The sequence below is a fragment of the Mirounga angustirostris genome, unplaced genomic scaffold, assembly GCF_029215605.1.
Source record: "Mirounga angustirostris isolate CCGP_5_RB_7025 unplaced genomic scaffold, mMirAng1.0.hap1 SCAF_12, whole genome shotgun sequence".
Lineage (NCBI taxonomy): Eukaryota > Metazoa > Chordata > Mammalia > Carnivora > Phocidae > Mirounga > Mirounga angustirostris.
In genome coordinates this window covers 96,345,632-96,365,751 of record NW_026991720.1, presented here as the reverse complement: position 1 = coordinate 96,365,751, position 20,120 = coordinate 96,345,632, and the positions used below count along the sequence as shown (strand labels likewise).

At 44.7% G+C, this 20,120-nt stretch overlaps 1 protein-coding gene across 1 annotated transcript in view; it reads right to left on the bottom strand.

Annotated features, from left to right (window-relative positions):
• Positions 1–20,120, bottom strand: part of VOPP1 (VOPP1 WW domain binding protein) — a 112,098-nt gene that overhangs the window by 30,066 nt on the left and 61,912 nt on the right. The window contains exon 3 of the mRNA XM_045864944.3: positions 3,915–3,992. Coding sequence (XP_045720900.2) covers positions 3,915–3,992 — 78 coding nt within the window. The remainder of the gene's footprint in view (positions 1–3,914; positions 3,993–20,120) is intronic.

Genomic DNA, 20,120 nt, shown 5'->3' with positions numbered 1-20,120 from the left:
TCTGAGAAGAGCCAAGCTGTCTGTCCTGCACACACACATAGCTGGGAAACTCTGACATTACTATGGGACTCATGGAATCTTCCAGAACCTCACCCAATATACCCACACTATGTGGGCAGCTTACTGCCTTGTGAAAGATGAACATGGAGCAGAGATGCTACATCATGGTTAAAGGCATCTGACCACACATAAATGAAATTTAGAAAAAAAGCAGACAATAAAGATTTTAAGAATATTAATATGATGCTAAGTGTAAGTCCATCAGTCAGTCAATAAGTATTTACTGGACAACCTTGGAACATGGAGTAGGAAGAAAGATCAGAGGCAAAAGACAGGAAATGATTCAGGAAAGGGCTGCAATTGTGGCTTTCTGACCTGTCTTCTAATTCATTATTTATTCAACAATTTTTAAGCAGCTGCTCTGCTCCCAGCACCATGTTGTGCATTATAGAGAGTAAGGTGAGTCCCTCCCCACCAGTTAAACCTGAGTTCTGGTAGAGGAGGGAAACAGCAAAACATAAAGTTACAAAATCAGTGATTTACAACTCTGGTAAGTGCTATGAAAGAAAAACGAAGGTGCAATCATAGGGGTGTGTGTGTGTGTATGTTACATACGTAAAATTGACCGTCTCCACCATTTTTAAGCATACAAGTCAGTGCAACAAGAGGTTTTAAACAAGGGTATGTGTTACAGTGAGGCAATCGGAAAAACTTCTTTCCCTTCAACATCCGAGCTGAGTTCTGAAGGATGGAAAGAAAGAGGCAAGCTGGAGAGGAGGAAAGGCACGTTCTGGGGGGAAAGAACAGCAACTGCGCCCCAGCAGGGAGCTGGGTGAGCAAGAGGCCCCAGGGGATGGCTGTGGGCTGCAGTCTTGGGGAGCTAAGAAATCCCTACTGCGCAGGGGCCTGGCATCTCAGCTCTGGGATGCTGGAATCACAAAGGGAACTGTTTCAGCTCTTAAAATTAATTTCCCTCGGGGGGACTCAATTATAATCTTACATTCAACAGTAGGTCCAACTGTAAGTATCTGAGCAGGAATATAAAGCACAGAGAGGCTGACTGTATATAAGGGTTTACCTTTTCAAATAACACTACCACTCACTCCCAAGAGACTCACCCCCAGGCTCCCTGGATTGGAAAATGCAGAAGCCATCTGAGATATGGGTCTGTTCCAGGAGATAAGCTGAAATGTGGATTACACTATCAAATGGAATTCTTCTTCTCCTAGCCAAATAAGAACGATATTGCACCTCAGACTTTAGGCTGATGGCAAGTAAGTACAAGGCAGGGACAGAACAAAGTCACACGGCAGGAGACCAATGGCCAGCCTCGGTATCAATCATCATCAGATTCATTCCTCACTGAAATATGGGTCTGAAAGAACTTATTTTAAGAGAGAAACTGGTAAGGGACAGGGAAATGAGCTTATAGGAACAAGGAAAGAGAGAAGCAGGACCTCAGGGAAAAGGAGTGGTAGAGTAAGAAAAGCAGTTCTTTGAAGTACTAGAGATTGATTGCTGAACAGGTTTGGGGAGCTTTCCAGGGATTAAGAGAGGAAGTTTCTGCCTTTTCTATCATCAAAAGTAAACTGGTTTGTTCAATTCAATTTGTTTTTTCCAATCTCTTTCTGCCCTCTCCCCAGCACGTGGTTCTCTCCCTGAACTACTACGCAGACCCAGGTGCATCCAGATCTCCTGAGTGGGAGCCCCCAGGAGCAGGGCTCATGCACGGTGCTAACCCTGCCAGGTTTTACTCCTTTCTAGTGTGCTTCCCAGCTCTACCAAGGTGCTACTGGTCTAGTTTTTCTAACCCCAGTGATTTCATTCAGGCTGTGCTGGTTAAAGATTACTCAAGATTTTAGAACTGGCAGGGACTTTTGAAAGCATTTTCCTCCAAAACCTTTGTTCTATGGTGAGGAGACAGACTTCCTCAAAAGCCAGGTGGGACCCAGGTTGGAGGGCAGCCCTTCCTTCCCTCCACGGCCAGCTCCGTATTCGCATCCCCTGTCCCTCTCCCCCAAACACCTGCCCCCACATGAATTTCCTGCCACTCTCGCATCACACTGGCTCTTCTTATGTCTCTGTCCCATCAATGTGCTGGTCCCTTTGCACAGAACACCCTCTCTGAGACCCGGTCAGAAGCTTTGCAAGCTTTCCCCAACTTCTCTGGCATCAGAGGCTCCATTTTGTGTTTCCAGAACACTGGTTTAAAACTCTCCACACACTGGGGCGCCTGGGTGGCTCAGTCAGTTAAGCATTTGCCTTCGGCTCAAGTCGTGATCTTGGTCCTAGGACACAGCCCCACATAGGGCTCCCTGCTTAGCAGGGAGTCTGCTTCTCCCTCTCCCTCTGCTCCTCCCCTCTGCTCATGCTCTCTTTCTCAAATAAATAAATAAAAAATCTTTAAAAAGAAATAAAACTTTCCACATATAATTACCTACTTAGACATCTGTCTCTTTTAGGAGCCTGACTACTGTAAGTGCCTCTCCATGGGGCCCTGGTGCATACCAGACACTTAATGTTTACCAAGAGAAGGAATGCATTGAGCAGAAAGAACTCAGGCATCCTTTGACTTCAGCTGGGGCACCTCAAAATTATACCTCAGGGTGTTCTCTGGCTATATCCCCACTTTAGAACCTGTTGTCAGAATATCAACACTAGGAGCTTGGCCACATCTTCTGGCATCTGGCACCCCTCACTTGATGGTAACCTGGCAAAACTTCCTAACTATTTCAGAATTCTTGCCCCAGACGGTCCTGTCTCCTTCTACTACACAAGGCCCCATGGAGGAAAATTCTGAGGGCAAGTATGCATGAAGCTAGGCAAAGCTCTGAAAGGGCACCCCCCCTGGTCCTCCTGTCCCCTGCTTTGGTACTAGTCCACTCCACCTTAAAGTGCACCCAGAGATGTTCACATTTAGAAAATCTTAGGCTAAAAACAATTTACCTTCTACTACAGAGTTTTAGGTACCAACATGGCACTTGGTTCAGTAGGGCTTGCCAGAAGAGTGACATCAAGACAGGGGATGTCCAAGCCAGCTCTGAGGGAGGCCAGGCCAGGGCCAGATGTGACAGGTGAGCTGAGCCCCCAAATGCCCGATGCCCCATCAAGGAGGCAGGGACAGTGATAGGAAAGCAACCTCTCCTATCAAAGATAACGTGACATGTGGAATCCCACGTACTGGTGTTTTCCCTGATCAAATGCTCTTTTGGTTTCAGGCAAACCCTCTCCCGCCCATGCCCTGCCAACCCTGAGATCTGAAGCAGTATCTCTCATCTACAGAGTCAAGTACATTTTCAGACATACCCCCAAACGGGCATCCCCTGAGGAGGGCAATGCACGGGGGGTTCCCGTTAATGGAAACTGCACCCCTATCCTTCTGGGATGCTCTGTCAGCAATACTCCCTCACTCCCTCTCAAGGCAGAATTTTACAGACTTCAGACAGCTCCCGATCTCCCTCAGCAGAGCTGGAAGATCATCAGCAGGCTGTCCGTCCTGAAAGTTAAGATTCGGCTGACACAGCGTGAATGGGAATGGCCTTCAGGCAGCAGAAACATTGTACCAAGATTCGCTAACTCCGAGTCCTTCAGACAGTCATCCTCAGTTCCATCCCGGCAACTGGCGAAGCAGCTGCTGAAGGACAACACTGTCATCCCGCCCACCTTCCAAAAGATTAACTCCTCTTTCCCGGCCACAGCCTGTGAAAATGGGAACGAGCTTTCTGCAAACTCTGTGAGCAGAAGTGCTTGTCACGAAGCCAGGCTGAACGTAACTGTTTTCTTGACTGAGGCTGTCCCTGAGACCGAGAGCTCAGGTGAAGGTGATGTGATAATACGGAGTGTGGCAGAGCCCCTGGGGGAGGGGATGTGGGGGGAGAGCAAGGCATTCGAGACCAGGAAGAGTTGTGACCTACCAAAAATACCACAGCCTCTGTATGGAGAGGGCCCGCACGCAGCACCTGGAACCACAGCAGTCCTCGTAGGGGCGGCATCTGCGGGAGAGAGGGGGCAGCACAGGCGGGTCAGTGTCCGGCTTGGAAGGAATACCGAACCAGTCATGAGGTCCAGGCTGATTTCAGGGCAAAGGACGGGACTGGCACCGTCGCATCACAAACTGGCGGGACTGACTGCTGTCAGTCCGGGCGCCCAAATGGGAAGTACTGAGATGGACGCAGTGAGCGTCATTCAAAGTGCCGTGTCTCCTATACATCTCCACGTGCTGGATCACAGGGGCTTCCCTCTGGTGAGGCCTATGACCAAAGGCCAGCACGAAACCCATCAGCTCTGCAGCTGGAAGGAAGCTCAACCACAGACCCGCGTCCATGCGCCCTAGATCCTGCTCAGCGCCCGATCCCTGATGAAGGTCACGAGATGGCCCTACCACATGGCAAGTCCAGTGAGGTTAAAAGCAGAGGTTACGGAGTCAGACGACATAGGAGGGGTAGTCCTGGGCTTGCCACTTAATGGCTGTGGGGCTTCTGACAAGTTACTCAACCTCTGTGAGCCTCAGTTTCCCGTAACTGAGTTTTTGCAGTTTCCCAGTAAAGTGGGTGGGAGGCCAGGCCCCCTTTGCAGGACCGCTTTAAGTTTTAAGGCCATCATCCTTATACAATCTGCTGACGGGACTGTCCTTGCTGCCCCTGCCCCTCCGCAGTGCCTGAGGCTGGGGGCCCTGCAGGGCACAGGCCGTGCTCAGGGGCTGTTCCTCCCCTGGAATTGCTGCCCATTCAAGGCCCTCAGGACTCAGTGTGGACTCTAAAGAGTCACGTTAGCTTCCTTTAATACTCCACCCCCGGGGCACCTGGGTGGCTCAGAAGGTTAAGCGTCTACCTTCGGCTCAGGTCATGATCCCAGGGTCCTGGGATCGAGTCCCACATCGGGCTCCCGGCTCAGCGGAGAGCCTGCTTCTCCCTCTGACCCTCTCCCCTCTCATGCTGTTTCTCTCTTGCTCGCTCTCTAAAAAATAAATAAATAAAATCTTAAAAAAAAAAAATACTCCACCCCCCAACTTTTTTTTGGAAAAGAGAGACTACCATGAAAGCTGAAGCCCCTTGGTTCTGCACGTTGGTATTTAGACACTTTCACTACAGTGACTTGAGTCCAAGCGGTAGTAGGTGGGGAAAGGGAGCAAGGTGGGTTGTTCCTCAATAACACTACACGATCATATAGTTGTGATCTAGGTTCCTGCCAGTTTTCTTCTCTTAAAAATTTAAGTAGGAAACATTCATTCCATGTGTATGGAGTAAGAGAGTGCTAAATCTGATTTTTTTTTTTAAAGCAAAAACACAGCTTACTCTAGCTGAAATAGTTGCCAGTTCAGAAATATTTTTTTTTCCTTTTGGAATAAAATAATACTTCAAATAAAAAAAAATAGCTGGGAGAAATACACAGTTTGATCCAGGATCTTGGACACTGGATTTGTAGGTAATTCCAGTATAAATTGGCTTGTTGTATGAAGAAAAATGTGTAGAAGATAGCTCCCTAGGAAATGTAAGTGAAGACCAGTTGAGATGGAGAGTTATGAGTTCAGTGAAACTCAGCAAAGCTGAGCTCCAATGCCGTTTCTCCTTAGTTGGCTCCCAGGGCTTGTGTCTGTGTTTCTAAACACCCAGCACCCGACTGCTGCTAAATCCTCTATCACTTCAAGGACAAACTGAGCTGAGAGACTCCTGCTGAACCACCACCACCACCAACGGAACCACGCACACACACATTCTCCACATGATACACGTTTTCACACCCAGTCCTCCCACAGCCCACAAACATGAACTTGCACGTACTAGGTAGAACTCGTTATGATTCCTATAGGATGCTCCCATAAGTTGGTGACAGAAGGTAATCTGTTTTACTTGCTTTAATCAACCAACAAACAGCAGAGCACAGAAGTATGTGCTTAAAAATGCTGCCAGTCGAACAAAGAAGAAAAGAGACAAACAAAAAACAGACTCTTAACTACAGAGAACAAACGGGTGGTAGCCAGGGGGGAGGTAGGCAGGGGGATGGGGGGATGGGGGGATAGGTGATGGAGATTTCGAGTACGCTTACCGCGGTGAGCACTGAGTAATGCGTAGAATTGTTGAATCATTATATTGTACACCCGAGACTAATATAACACTGTATATGAATTCTACTTGAATTAAACTATTTTTTTATTTTTTTAAAGATTTTATTTATTTATTTGAGAGAGAGAATGAGAGACAGAGAGCACGAGAGGGAAGAGGGTCAGAGGGAGAAGCAGACTCCCTGCCCAGCAAGGAGCCCGATGCGGGACTCGATCCCGGGACTCCAGGATCATGACCTGAGCCGAAGGCAGTCGCTTAACCAACTGAGCCACCCAGGTGCCCTTGAATTAAACAATTTAAAAAACGCTGCTGTTCTTACAACCTATGCACCCATCAAAAAGCCACCAAGGTGCTACTAGGAACTTGCTGGACCCTGGGGGGTGGAACAATGAAAAGCCAGATAGAAGTCCCTGCCATGGGGGAGCTTTCTTTCTAGAAGAGAAAGACAAACAAACAAGAAAAATATGAACTGTGTTGGACAGCAATACGTCCTACTCTGGTGAAAACGAAAGTAGAAGCTGGAAGGCTGAAAGCGAGGGAAACGGGGTGGTAGGTAATACAAGTTCAAACAGGGTGTTCAGGGATGACTCACTGAGAAGGTGACACCTGAGCGGAGACCACGCAGAAATCCAGCCTGGCAATGACCTGGCCTGGCACGAGGCCCTCAGCGTTGGTGGAGGAGTCCCGGCCCTCCGGTCCTAGCACACACACACCGTGGTTGCATTGTCGGAAAGAGAATGTGAGGGGAAATGAAATGCCCAGTTCAGGGGGCTGGGGGCATCTGGGCCAGGGCTGGGCCAGCAAGGACCCACTACCACCCAAACAGCACACTCTGCTCACTGATGCACAGCACTGTCCACAGCAACTCCTTGGTGCCCTCCTCCTCAAGAATCTCAACGGTCTTGGGTGACCAGTGTGTGTGTGTGCATGTGCATGTTTGTGCACATCGGTGTGAAAGAAGGGGGGAGCACTCAAGGGAGAAAAAGGCCTTCCTGCTTTTAGGGTAGGCGGTGTTCAAACAATTAATGGTAAACAAAGGAGATTAAACTATTTTCTATCATGAATCTGTAAAGAGAAGAATCCTCAGCAACTATGTCAGATTCATGATAACTGTGATGTTGTGATGGGCAGGATTCAAAGATGGCCCCAATATCCCCACCCCTTAGAGAACACGGCCTGTATGATCTTCTCTCCTCGAGTGCGGAGGATCCCATGAATTTGATGGAATGGCCATGCCCACAAGTATGGAATGCTACATGAGGTGGTATGTAACATTAAGACTCTCCTGCTGGCTATGAGAAGTAGCTGCTGTGTGGTAAGAGGGCCATGTGGCTCGGACTGGGGGTGGTCTCCAGGAGCTGGGTGCAACCCCCAACCAGCCCGCAAGGGAACGGGGACTTCAGCCTGACAACCACAGGGACTGGATTCTGCCAGCAACCTGCCTGAACTTGCAGGAGAACCCCAAGCCCCAGATGAGGACACGACCCGGCCAACTCCTGATGTCAGCTTCGTGAGAACCAGAGCAAAGGACCCCATAGTGGCTGTTGTGCCTAGACTTGTGATCTGTAAGATAATTATCTTATATTTATTTATAAGATTTATAAGATCTATTTATTATCTGTAAGGTAATAAATATATGTAGTTTCATTCTGCTAACTTTGTAGTAGCTTATTATGTAGCAATAGAATACTAATACAAATAAGAACAAAGCTTACAGGTTATGAGAGCCCTTCTTACATTCTAGGTACCAGGTCAGGTGCTTTACCTCATTTAACACTCAGAGCATCCACACACAAGGGAAGTATTATTAGCCTCATGTTTGAAAGAAGCTCAGAAAACAAGGCATTAGGGATATCACGCCTCCTTTCAGTCCAGGGCACTATCTGCTAAAGCCAAGAATGGACCTGGCCAGCATTTCGAGAAAGCGTTTGGCACAGACGCAGCCTCTCGGGTAATACCGAGTCTTCCATTACCAAAGGGTAACTCCTTTGTCCCCACTTGGTTTGCCTACTCTTCCTTGGCCCTGCTTTTACAAGCTGCTCTGGACCGAGCCATTACAGTGATGGTGTGTGGTGACCATACTCATTAAGAGTGACTCCATAACCATTTAGCTCATGTGAATGAACCAAGTGGAAGAGACAAAGAGAAGGAAGGCAGTGAAGGGATGCCTTAGAACGAGCAAGAGGCTGAGAAGATGCAGAAGGTGGAGGTGAAGTTTAATGTGGTGAGAGCCATTCCCAGAGGGCAAATCAAGCCCCAAGGAAGTGGGAGGGAAAGGAGGGATATTCAGCAAGACTACAGAAACTCGGACAACGTGAACCAAGCACTGAATCCTCAGGCAAATGGCAGCGGGTCCCCGGGACAGAGCCTACAGAGAGAAATTCAGTAACCACTCTTCAATAATGCCTGTAGGGGTTCTTCCTTTGGAACTGTATATTGACCAGAGATTCCCCAAAATGCCTCTACCGCCCTATATCAATAACTCTCTACAACTGGCAGATAATTTAATCATAAAAGACAGAAATAATGCAGTAAGATGTGATATTAGGTAAGTACGACATTCACTTGGAAAGAATTACCAGTGCTACACAATATTATTCATCGGAACAGTGTTTTTCAACTACTGTGACCCACTAGTGGATTGTGAAATCAAGTTAGTAGGTTGTGATACCCATTTTATAAAGGTAAAGATTGATTTAAAAAAATCAGAGGGCATCACATATAAGAACCGTTCTGTGAAACTGACCTTTGGCTCACATATACACCCATACAGATATGTGTGTGCTAGGTCGCAACACAGAGGGTATTTCTTCAAAGCTTGTGCCGTGTGAGCCCCCAGAGTGGACCAGCTCAAGTTTCTGTTGTGTCTAGATGAGCTTCTTTCGTCCTCCTGGTAGGTTGAGGGCAGCTTTCAGGTCCAACTAGAAGGTTACTTCCTGCTGTCAATGGTGCTGGGCTAAAACCTGTTTTTAGGTCCCCCATGACCTCTGCCTGGGTGACACTGGTCAAATGGCTGTTGCATTTTTATTCCTAATTCTACTGAAAGATGCCTTGCAATGATCAAAGTCTAGAAGATGCAACTCTCAGGAAGGCCCTCTCAAGTGGGAATGCCCCCTGCTCACCCGCCTACTTATGAGCACCCCCTGAAGGAGGGCAGGAGGTGGCTGTGGCAGGCTGGAGGACAGAGATGGCAGATACCTACCTGCAGCTTATGAGAAATGAGACTGTTCATCTCTCCATTGCTCTACAGCCACCATGAGGTTTCCCTTGTCCCTCCCTCTGGGCTTTGCCCCTAACTATAACGAGAGCTGCCTCGGGCACAGTTCCGAGCTGAAGGTATACTCAGGGAGTCCATCCAAGTCTAGTAAACGTAAACTTGGTTAAAAAAAAAAAAAAAAAAAAAAGGAAAGCAGGTATTGGGATAAACATTTGGTGAATGGATCATCTTTCAAGAGCTGAATTTGATAAAATGCTTCCCCTTCACAGCTATACTTACAAGCAAGCATTTGCTACTTTGAAACCTAAGCCCCTGCGGCATCCTATTTCCCAGGTTAGAAAAAAAACGCATAAGACATGAACCTCTATAAGCCTCTTGTCTCAAATTCTACACACACACACACACACACACACACACACACACACACACTCCCCTCAGCCTGAGAATCGAGATAGAAGGATAATGATTTTGAGTTCCTAATTCAAATTACTCTCTGTTGGCAAGATTCAACATTTAAGTGCTCTAGCTCTTTTCAGGATCCAAATTTGGAACACTAGCAGTAAATATTTGTTGTCAACTGATTATCTGCTTTCTTTCCTCAAAACAGAGCAAGCTTTATGCTCCCTTGTTTAGCTGAAGGCCCATTCACTCCAAGTGTACTTGTTGGCTCATCAGCAATCCTGGACTGGCTCCCAGTGTGGATGCTGATGAGTGCCAACCTCTTGAAGGAGCACGTAATTACCCATGGGGTGACACTATTACCCCCTTTCTTTCTGCTACTTTTCCCCCAGTGAACCTGCTGGCAAATGGGAGCCCTCAGAACACACCTACTGGCATTCCAAACAGCTGTGATTACAAAAGGAAAGTTAAGTGTAACACTGAGCTGAATTAAAAGTAGTAAACATCAGCAGGCAGGCCGGCCCATTAAATAAGCCATCATCTGACACATCAGGTCTAGTGCTCCCAGTGCCTAAGCCTGAAATGGCACTGGTGTTCCGAAAGACAGCTGAAGACTAACTAGGCTGGACGCAGAAAAAAATCAGGGTGGAGACAACAGAATGGAATTTTCCTTCTTGTTCTACTCTGTGTGCCACCTCTCAGACTTGCAGTAGAAAGGAACAAACATTACTTTTAAGTAAATCCACTCCTCAACATAACTAATTTTAAGTCCAGGACTCTAAAACACACACGCCTGCTTCAAAGATGTAAAAACAGCATGTACATCAGCAGCACTGGGTTCCTGGAATTGCTTCCTGCTAGCCAGGTATTCTTCACTGTATCCCAGGATCCGAACACAAATTTCTGAGGAGGTCAGAGAAGGGGGTGTTAATTCGTAATTAAGTACATTAGAGAGACAGAATGAGACTGTCCAGCCTCTCTCGTCCAGTAAGCGATAGGTGCTGAGGTCCTGAGGATGCATAATGTAAAAGGAAGCATGAGACTGGAGTTAGAAATGTGTCATAGCAGTGATGAAATGCAAATATGACAGGATGGCGCCCTTGGGAGTTTCAGGAGTCTGCGAAGTAAGCACACGCCACACCTGGCGTGCCTAAGTACAGGATCTAAGAGTTATCTATAATTAAACTTCACGTCTGAACTCTGGTCCATTGTTTCAGTCAGTCAGGAGCTTGTGGAACCACATTCCGTCCCTCCAAGCATTCACTATTCCTTCTAGTTTTCTGTCACTTAAATGGAAGAATCCGAGTCAAGTGTTCTTGGGACCCAGGAATGCCCATCACTACCCAGCCCATTCTGCTCCTCCTGTCTGCATCGACCCCGCAACAGATGACGTGGCATGGCAGCAGCCAATAATGCCACAGTAAGGTCAGGTGGATGGAGAATGAGGCTTGGGCCTGCCCATGAAGTGCACTCTTTCCACACCTTAATGCTGAAATCTAGAACCAGAGATCTTCCCAAAGTCCAACAGGCTGCCTGGAATAAGAAAATCAAAGGAAGAGAAAAAAAGAAACCCACCCTGCTAAGTAAGTGATTCGTGGCCTGGCCGCATGGAATGTTGGGGGGTGGGCAGGGGCGTGCATGAAAATTGAGCACCATGCAGGAGGAGTGGGAGCATGAGCATGCTCATAGGTGCAGTACCAACCCGCCACTGAGTGGTCTTCCAATCAGCTGTCCTAGACACCAATCAGATCAGTTCACTGCCTGGATAAAAAGAAAGCAGTAGGGGCGCCTGGGTGGCTCAGTTGGTTAAGCGACTGCCTTCGGCTCAGGTCATGATCCTGGAGTCCCAGGATCAAGTCCCGCATCAGGCTCCCTGCTCGGCAGGGAGTCTGCTTCTCCCTCTGACCCTCCTGCCTCTCATGCTCTCTGTCTCTCATTCTCTCTCTCTCAAATAAATAAATAAAAAATCTTTAAAAAAAAAAAAAAAAGAAAGCGGTATTTGAATTACATACTCACTTAGAAAGGAAAGAAGGAAGAATGGATCCAAGACCTACCTCCTCTCCCTACAACCTGTGAGTATGATCGCTACAGCATGACTTCCACACTGTCACTCAAATCAGTGACAAAGTATTGAGGATGGAGTGAATGGTGAACTCCTTTAGACACCTTCCTTCCATTTTGGTATTTTATTAATCCTCATTTTATAAGTACAGCTCTTGTACCAGTTATGAATCCACCTAACTGGCCTATTTATTTCGATCAGAATTCCCTTACTGTTGAGCTATTGTGTAAGAGGCTATTAAATGTCCCCATGAAACTCAGGCACACTGTCAAGTCACAGATCTCCCAGTCTTATGGTCTCTTTGAAAAAATTAGCCCAACCTCACAGGACATCAGAGGGGCAAACCCTAATTGGTTGTAAACGATCACAAAATAACCCTTTAAAAATCTCTTCTAGATGATTCTCCTGAAGCCTCCACTTTCCCATATGCCCTTTTTTAAAAATTTTATTTTATTATGTTAGTCACCATACATTACATCATTAGTTTTTGATGCAGTGTTCCATGATTCATTGTTTTCGGGTAACACCCAGTGCTCCATGCAGAACGTGCCCTCCTTAATACCCATCACCAGGCTAACCCATCACCCCACCCCCCCATATGCCCTTTTAAAATCTCAGTTTGCTTCTGAAGTATATAGACATCCTGACTATCCCTGCCTCTTCCCTCCTAAACAAGGTCATATGTGATCTTTGTGACATTTCAGGTTTCCCACTAACCCCTGAAGCAACAGTTCCAAACACATATCAGTGAGTCACAGCCATCTCTTGCCCAAAATTGAGTCTATCATCCTAAAATCTACTACTCATCACCAATTCTACCTTCCTATAGCAAGCTTTTTTATTATTTTATTATTTTCTTTTTTTTATTATGTTATGTTAAGTCACCATACATCATTAGTTTTTGATGTAGTGATCCACGATCCATTGTTTTCGTATAACACCCAGTGCTCCATGCAGTACGTGCCCTCCTTAATACCTATCACCAGGCTGACCCATCCTCCCACCTCCCTCCCCTCTAGAACCCTCAGTTTGTTTCTCAGAGTCCATCGTCTCTCATGGTTCGTCTCCTCCTCCGATCTGCCCCCCTTCATTTTTTCCTTCCTACTATCTTCTTCTTTTTTTTTAATGTAATTTTTCATTTTCATTTTGAAATTTTTCATTATTTCAATTCATTAATGAAATTTTTCATTTTCAGCCTTATGAAGGCATAACATGGCAGATCATATCTGCATTTAATACGTGCAGTTTGGTGTTTGGACAATCATCGCAACCAAAATAATAGACATATTCGGTCAGTTTCAATACTAAACATCTGTGACAAAAAGACTTTTTTTTTAAAGGACGTTCATCTCTCCAATCACAGGTTTTAAACCTTTTATCTGGCTGTCAAGTCAAAAACTTCAGACTTGAGGATTAATTGATGGTTCACTCTGTCCACCTCAGCTGACTATTGGTATGTCAGCCTCTTTTCCTTCCTGATGTGATGTATTCTCCCTGACAGGCAGAGCTGTGCCCATCTGATGAGACAAGGCCCTGTTGTGATGATCTTTTAACTGTGATCTGGCTGACATACCTCATGGCAAAGTCAAACACCTCTGGGCCTTAAAGAGGAGACCACAGTGACTCTGGTGAAAACCAACTTTCAGACTTTGAGGGTCTGCCCTGTGAGTTTCTTCTCCAGAGACACATCTACATCACAAATTTAGAACTAGAACTGGTTGTACTTAGGGTGGCATATGGGATTTACCCAGAGAATTTTTACCTTTACTTTTACTATGGGAGAAAATACTCTCAGTGCTTATCCTAAGTTCTAAAATTAACAGATTAAATGGGTTGCAAAGGGCTCATTCCCTGGCCTCTGGGCCGTGAATCACTGCTGTCTCACAGCAGCCGCACCCAGAGTTGAGCAGGTAAAATGCACCACAAGGCTTTAGCTACTGCTGACCTTTGCTAACTCCAAGTTTGGAGACTCTAACCTCGTGTTTCTGGGAGAGAGATTTCTCCCTTTTTCTCCTCTCAGCAAATTGCTGATCACTTAAAATCAGTTCTGTTCAACTCTATCCTGAAAAACAAAGGATTTATTCCCTGTAGTGCTGGGTTAGCTCTCAGATCGAGAAACTAAATTCTGGCCAGAATAACGAGTTACTATGGAAAAATGAGAAACAGAAGTTCTCCTACGATCTTACAGAATTTAAATGTGATAATAAATTTCATCTTACTGAAATACACAGGCATGGAAAATAAAAATGGAATGATATGAATTTGCCAATAAAATCTTGAAAACAGACAGATTCTAGTACCCATTAGCTCAAAAATCACGAAAGTTAGAGTCAGGCTGACACCTGGCTTACTTTCTCAGCTTTACTTTTACTTGAGTTGGTTAACTATTATTTACATGCTCAGAACTCTTAAATCTACTCTCTGCCTCTGGACTTCCTCCTGAGCTGCAAAAACAAAGCATCCGGGATGTTCAAGAACTTCAAACTCAACATGCACACAGCTGACATCCTCCACTCCTTCTTTTGCTAAATTCCTCCCTAAACCTGCTCTCCTCATGGTCTCTCTCACTGTCTGCCCAACTAGAAATCTCTGGAGTAACTGAGTCCCTTTTCCCCACATCTTCTGTGAAATCCTATTTAAGCCCACCACTGTGTTCTTTAGCTCCATCTTCACTGAGTCAGAGCTTCCATATTTTGCCCTAACTATGGCAACAACCTCCTCACTTCCTGTCTCTACCTCTTACCCCCGTACCATCATGACAGCTTTCTGAAAGACCAAGCTGATGAACCGTGCAGAAGGAAGTCTCAGCCACTCAGTCCCCGTCTCAATGAGCCTCACCTTCTTCTTCCATCTTATCTCCTGACACCTGCCAGGCACCCTAAACTCTAGCCTTGTGGTTCCCCAAATATATGATGCATCTTCATACTTCCATGCCTTACAGCTTCACTATAGCCTCTGAAACTGCTCCTCACCCTTCAAAGGTCAGGTCTGTTAAGTCTTCCCTCATGCCATCCCCTCATTCTCCCCCATACACCATGATCCTCCCTTTGCTGGATCTCCATTTCTACAGTCTCATCGTGTTCACTGCTGATAGCATCTGTCCTCCACACAGGACCCTGAGCTTAAGAGCAATCCTATCTCATTCCTTTAAGTACTGCCCAGGGGCCTACCATGGCTCCTGGCACATCATAAGTGGTTTTGCCTTAAGCAGAAGTGACAGTGCAGCAGAAAGGAGACTCCTTCAAACATAAGAGCACAGTAACTAACATGAACTCAGAGTACGAAGGGCACTTCAATTACTACGTTACACCCAGTGCTAGTGAGGATGGTTGGAAACAAGTGTCTTCTATACTCTTGGCTGATTGTATCATGATCACTTTCGGGAGGTTAGTCCCGCAGTGTTCATTAAAATTATAAAATAAGCATAACCTTTGCTAACACAATTCTATTTTTGCAAAATTATCCCATGACAAACATAAGTTCTGGCATATAAAGATACAGTAGGTAAAAAGATGTTCATTGAGTAGTGGGGCACATTAAAATCCTTTCTCCAAACTCCTGGGACCAGATACGTGGAGAACTCAGAACCGTTTGGATTCATGAATGATAAGATAGGCAATACCATGTATTATATGATGCATCTGAGCAGAATCTGCATTGAAATATACAAAACATCTGCTAAAATAATCAAACAAGGAGGTCATTAGACTGAGGTGGCATCAGAACCTACGTAAGCAAACCAAAATCTAAGCCGGAGTCAATTCCTGTAAATGCCTCCAGGTTAAGAACAATCACTCACAGTCAGCTAGGGTTTCCCAAATAATGCAACCACTTAAACCACAGCCAATTGAATAATTTCCTTGCTTTGCTTCTCTATAAAATCCTTGCCCCAGGCTCCTGTTGGTGGAGTGCTCCTAACTACTTCCATTATGAGACTGCCCAGTTTGAATTGATGTTTACTCAAATAAACTCTTAAGAATTCTAATATGCCCCAGTTAATCTTTTAACACACCATACTAAATGGAATTTTAAAAAGAACAGCCTTATGTCTATTCAAATCCATTTTTGCTACCAAATGAATTATTTAAAAATTTGTTTACATGGAACATTCTCTAGGATAGCTCATATGTTAGGCCACAAAACAAATCTCCATAAATTGAAGAATAGTGAAATCATATAGTGCATTTCTTCTGACCACAACGGTATGAACTAGAAATCAATTACAAGAAAAAATAATGGAAAAAAACACAAACACGTGGAGAATAAACAGCATACTATTAAACAACCAGTGGGTCAATGAAGAGATCAAAGAGGAAATAAAAAATACATGGAGACAAATAAAAATGAAAATACAATGGTCCATAATCTCTGGGATGCAGTGAAAGCAATTCTGAGAGGAATTTATAGTGATGCAGGCCTCCCTCAAGAAATAAGGAAAATCTCAATCTAACCTCACATCTAAAGACACTAGGGAAAAAAAAAAGGAACAAAGCCCAAAGTCAGTAGAAGGAAGGAAATAATAAAGATCAGAGAATAAATAAATGAACTAGAAACTAAAAAGAACAGAAAAGATCAATGAAACCAAAAATGGGTTCTTTTGAAAAGATAAACAACATTGATACACCTTTAGCAAGATTCCCCAAGAAAAAAATGAGAGAGGACCCAAATAAATAAAATCAGAAATGAAAGCAAAGTAACAACTGACACCACAGAAATGCAAAGCTTTATGAAAGACTACTATGAAAAATTGTATGCCAACAAAGTGGACAGCCTAGAAGGATAAATTCCTAGAAACATACCATCTTCCAAAACTGACATTTCAAAGAAATAGAAAATCTCAACAGACCAATACTGGTAATGAAATTGAATCAACAATCTAAAAGCTCCAACAAACAAAAGTCCAGGACCAGATGGATTCACCGGTAAACTCTATGAAACATTTTATTCTCCTCAAGCTAGTCCAAAAAAATAAGAGGAAGGAAAGCTTCCAAATATATTCTACAAGGTCACCATTACCCTGACACCAAAACCAGACAAGGGCACTGCAAAATAAGAAAACTACAGGCAATATTCCTGATGAACACAGATGTAAAGACTCTCAACAAAATATTAGCAAACCACACTCATTAAAAGGATCATTCACCATGATCAAGTGGGATTTATTCTGGGGATGCAAGGATGATTCAACATTCGCAAATGAATCTATGTGATATCCCACATTAACAAAATGAAGGATAAAAATCATATGATCATCTCAATACATGTAGAAAAAGCATTTGACAAAATTCAAGATTTGTTCATGATAAAAACTCTCAACAAAGTGGGTTTAGAGGGAACATATCTCAACATAATAAAGGCCATATATGAAAAATCCACAACTAACATCATACTCCATGGTGAAAAACTGAGAGCTTTTCCTCTAAGATCAGGAAGAAGACAAGGATATCCGCCCTTACCACTTTTATTCAACACAGCACTGGAAATCCTAGCCACAGCAATCAGATGGGAAGAAGAAATAAAAGGCATCCAAATCAATAAGGAATAAGTAAAGAAGTTATATGTAGATATATAGAAAACCCTAATGACTCCACCCCCCCAAAAAAACTATTAGAAGTAATAAATAAATTCAGTAAAGTTGGAGGATACAAAATTAATACAGAGATATGTTGCATTTCTATATGCTGATAATGAAGTAGCAGAAAGAGAAATGAAGAAAAAAATTTCATTTACAATTGCACCAAAAAGAATAAAATATCTAGGAATAAACTTAACCAAGGAAGTGAAAGACCTGTACTCCGAAAACTATAAAACACTGATGAAATAAATTAAAGACAACACACAAAAATGAAAAGTACATATAATGCTCATGAATTAGAAGAATTAATAGTGAATGTCCGTACTGCACAAAGCAATCTACAGAGTCAATGCAATCCCTGTCAAAATACCAATAATATTTTTCATAGAACTAGAATATATAATCCTAAAGTTTGTATGGAAACAAAAAAGTCGCCAAAATAATCACCTTTGGGGGTTAGGATTCAACATATGAATTTGTGGGGGGAGGGAAGGACACAAACATTCAGACCACAGCAGGAGTCTAGAGATCTTAAGGGTAGATAACCAGGGAAATATTTCTCCCTGCTCTGAGGACAAGAAAATGCCTCTACCTTACACCAAGAATCTTCCTTGATAAAGCCAACAATAAGAACAGAGAAAGAAGAAAAATTCTTCCTTAGAATATCTGTCCCTAGACCAGACCAGACACCTCCTCTCCCAAGGCTGCTAAGCAAAGGCTATGCTCAGCTGGCTCCATCACGGCAGAACAGCCAGGGTTCTGTAAAGGGGAACGCAGAGGAACGCACGGTGAAGGGAGTGCACCTGCTCCCTACCCCCACCAGTCCTTTCCACTCTGCACACCCCTCAAGCTCCCAGAGCTGCTGGGAAGAGAGCGGGGCACACAGGAGTCCAGGGGCACATGGAGTCCAGCCGACGTGGCAGAGAGGCAGCTCTCCAAAAGGCTTAGGATCTGACAACAGAATAGGGAGGTGTGGTGCACACCAGCACCTCCTGCTCCTCAGAGGCGGCCTTGTGTTTCAGAGCCCCTGGAACTGAATCCTTCATATATGGCCTTTTTCATATATGGATTTTTCATACATGGCCTTTATTATGTTGAGATATGTTCCCTCTAAACCCACTTTGTTGAGAGTTTTTATCATGAACAAATCTTGATCAGTTCCAGGGGCTCTGAAACACAAGGCCAGGCAGGGAAGGCAGCCCAGCCTGGTCTGGCTCTGCAAAGCCTGTTTTCTGGGCTGTTGATCTGACATCGGCAAATAACACTCCATCCACTCACACCAGTAATTATTCACAACAGAGAAATGGACCCAGAGAGACACAATAAACCAGGGTAATGTGAGTGCTTTACAAGAAGCTTCAACACTCCAGTGGGAGACTCGGGAGTAGGGCCTGAAAATGGCCTGGTCAAACTCAATAGGAAGGGAAGAGCAGTACTGGAAGGAACGGCCTCTACCCGAGCTGCCCAGAGCTGGGCACATACTGCTGCTCAATAAGCCGTGGCCCGTGAACTCCTGGACAGCAGGTCCTGGCTCCCTCACCTTTACTTCCCACGGTCCCTCTCCTCACTCCCTCCTCCTTTGGTGGTGGTGTGGAAATAGCAGGTACTCAACAAATGTTAGCAGAATTAATGCATGACCCTGATGGTATCTTCTTTCATTATCTGTCATGTATCCTATCTTCCTTTTGCATTTGACCAAAACACTTTCCATCCATATGTTCCATTCCATTCTCTTCTTTGAGCTAGGCATGGTGTGGACTCTCTTGAGTCTCGGTGGGGCTGACTTCCGAGAAATTTCCCCACATTCTCTCCTTCAGTGGTACTTAGATCTGGACCCAAAGCTAAAATAAGTGAGTAAACGGAACATCTGGAATTCAGACACTCTGCATCCCTGTTCTAGCCACGTGGCAGCCACAGATGCGACCAGTTATGCAAAAGGCCCTCGAAGAAGATACAGGCCCCGGTGAATGGCTTAACCTCTCCTGTTGCCAGTTATTTCATTTGTAAAACTAGGTAGGAATGATTTTAAGGTTTCCTTAGTTTTCTAAGAAAATATAGATAGGGGCGCCTGGGTGGCTCAGATGGTTAAGCATCTGCCTTCGGCTCGGGTCGTGGTCCCGGGGTCCTGGGATCGAGCCCCACATCGGGCTCCTGGCTCAGCGGGGAGCCTGCTTCTCCCTCTCCCTCTGCCTCTCCCCTGCTCATGCTCTCTCTCTGTATCTCTGTGTCTCAAATGAATAAATAAAATCTTTAAAAAAAAAAAAAAGAAAATATAGATCAATCAAGGACAACCTTTGGGGTCAAACCTTTCCCATCTGCCAGCTCTGCAGGGGGCCACTAGGCTATCTTACTTCAAAATCACTGGTGTCTAGGTTAAGAAGACACAACCCACTTCTAATCTATCCTCAATTTTCTGGAAAGAATTACTAGATTCATTTCTATTCATAAAGAACAGGAAATATGCACACCTAAATCACAAGCTTTCTCTGGCTTGTTTAAAATCACATGAAAAAAGTCATTGTCCAAATTAACATCCGTGTACCTGACTGTCGCAAAGCTTCAGCTCAGCACCTGGGAAGATGCCTTAGGAACCTCAAAATGTGAAACAGTGAGTGCTCACAGGCTTCTAGATCCATCCCACTGTCTGACCATGTGATTCACATCTTCTTCCTACTGTTGTGTCAATACTAAGACCTGCGGAAGAAAGATGACTCATTCCTTTGAAAGAAAATATTCGGTGGTTTTGTATTTGGCAAGAAGGGTGGACCACTAATGAGCTATAATCCAGCCCACATCTGCAGGCTT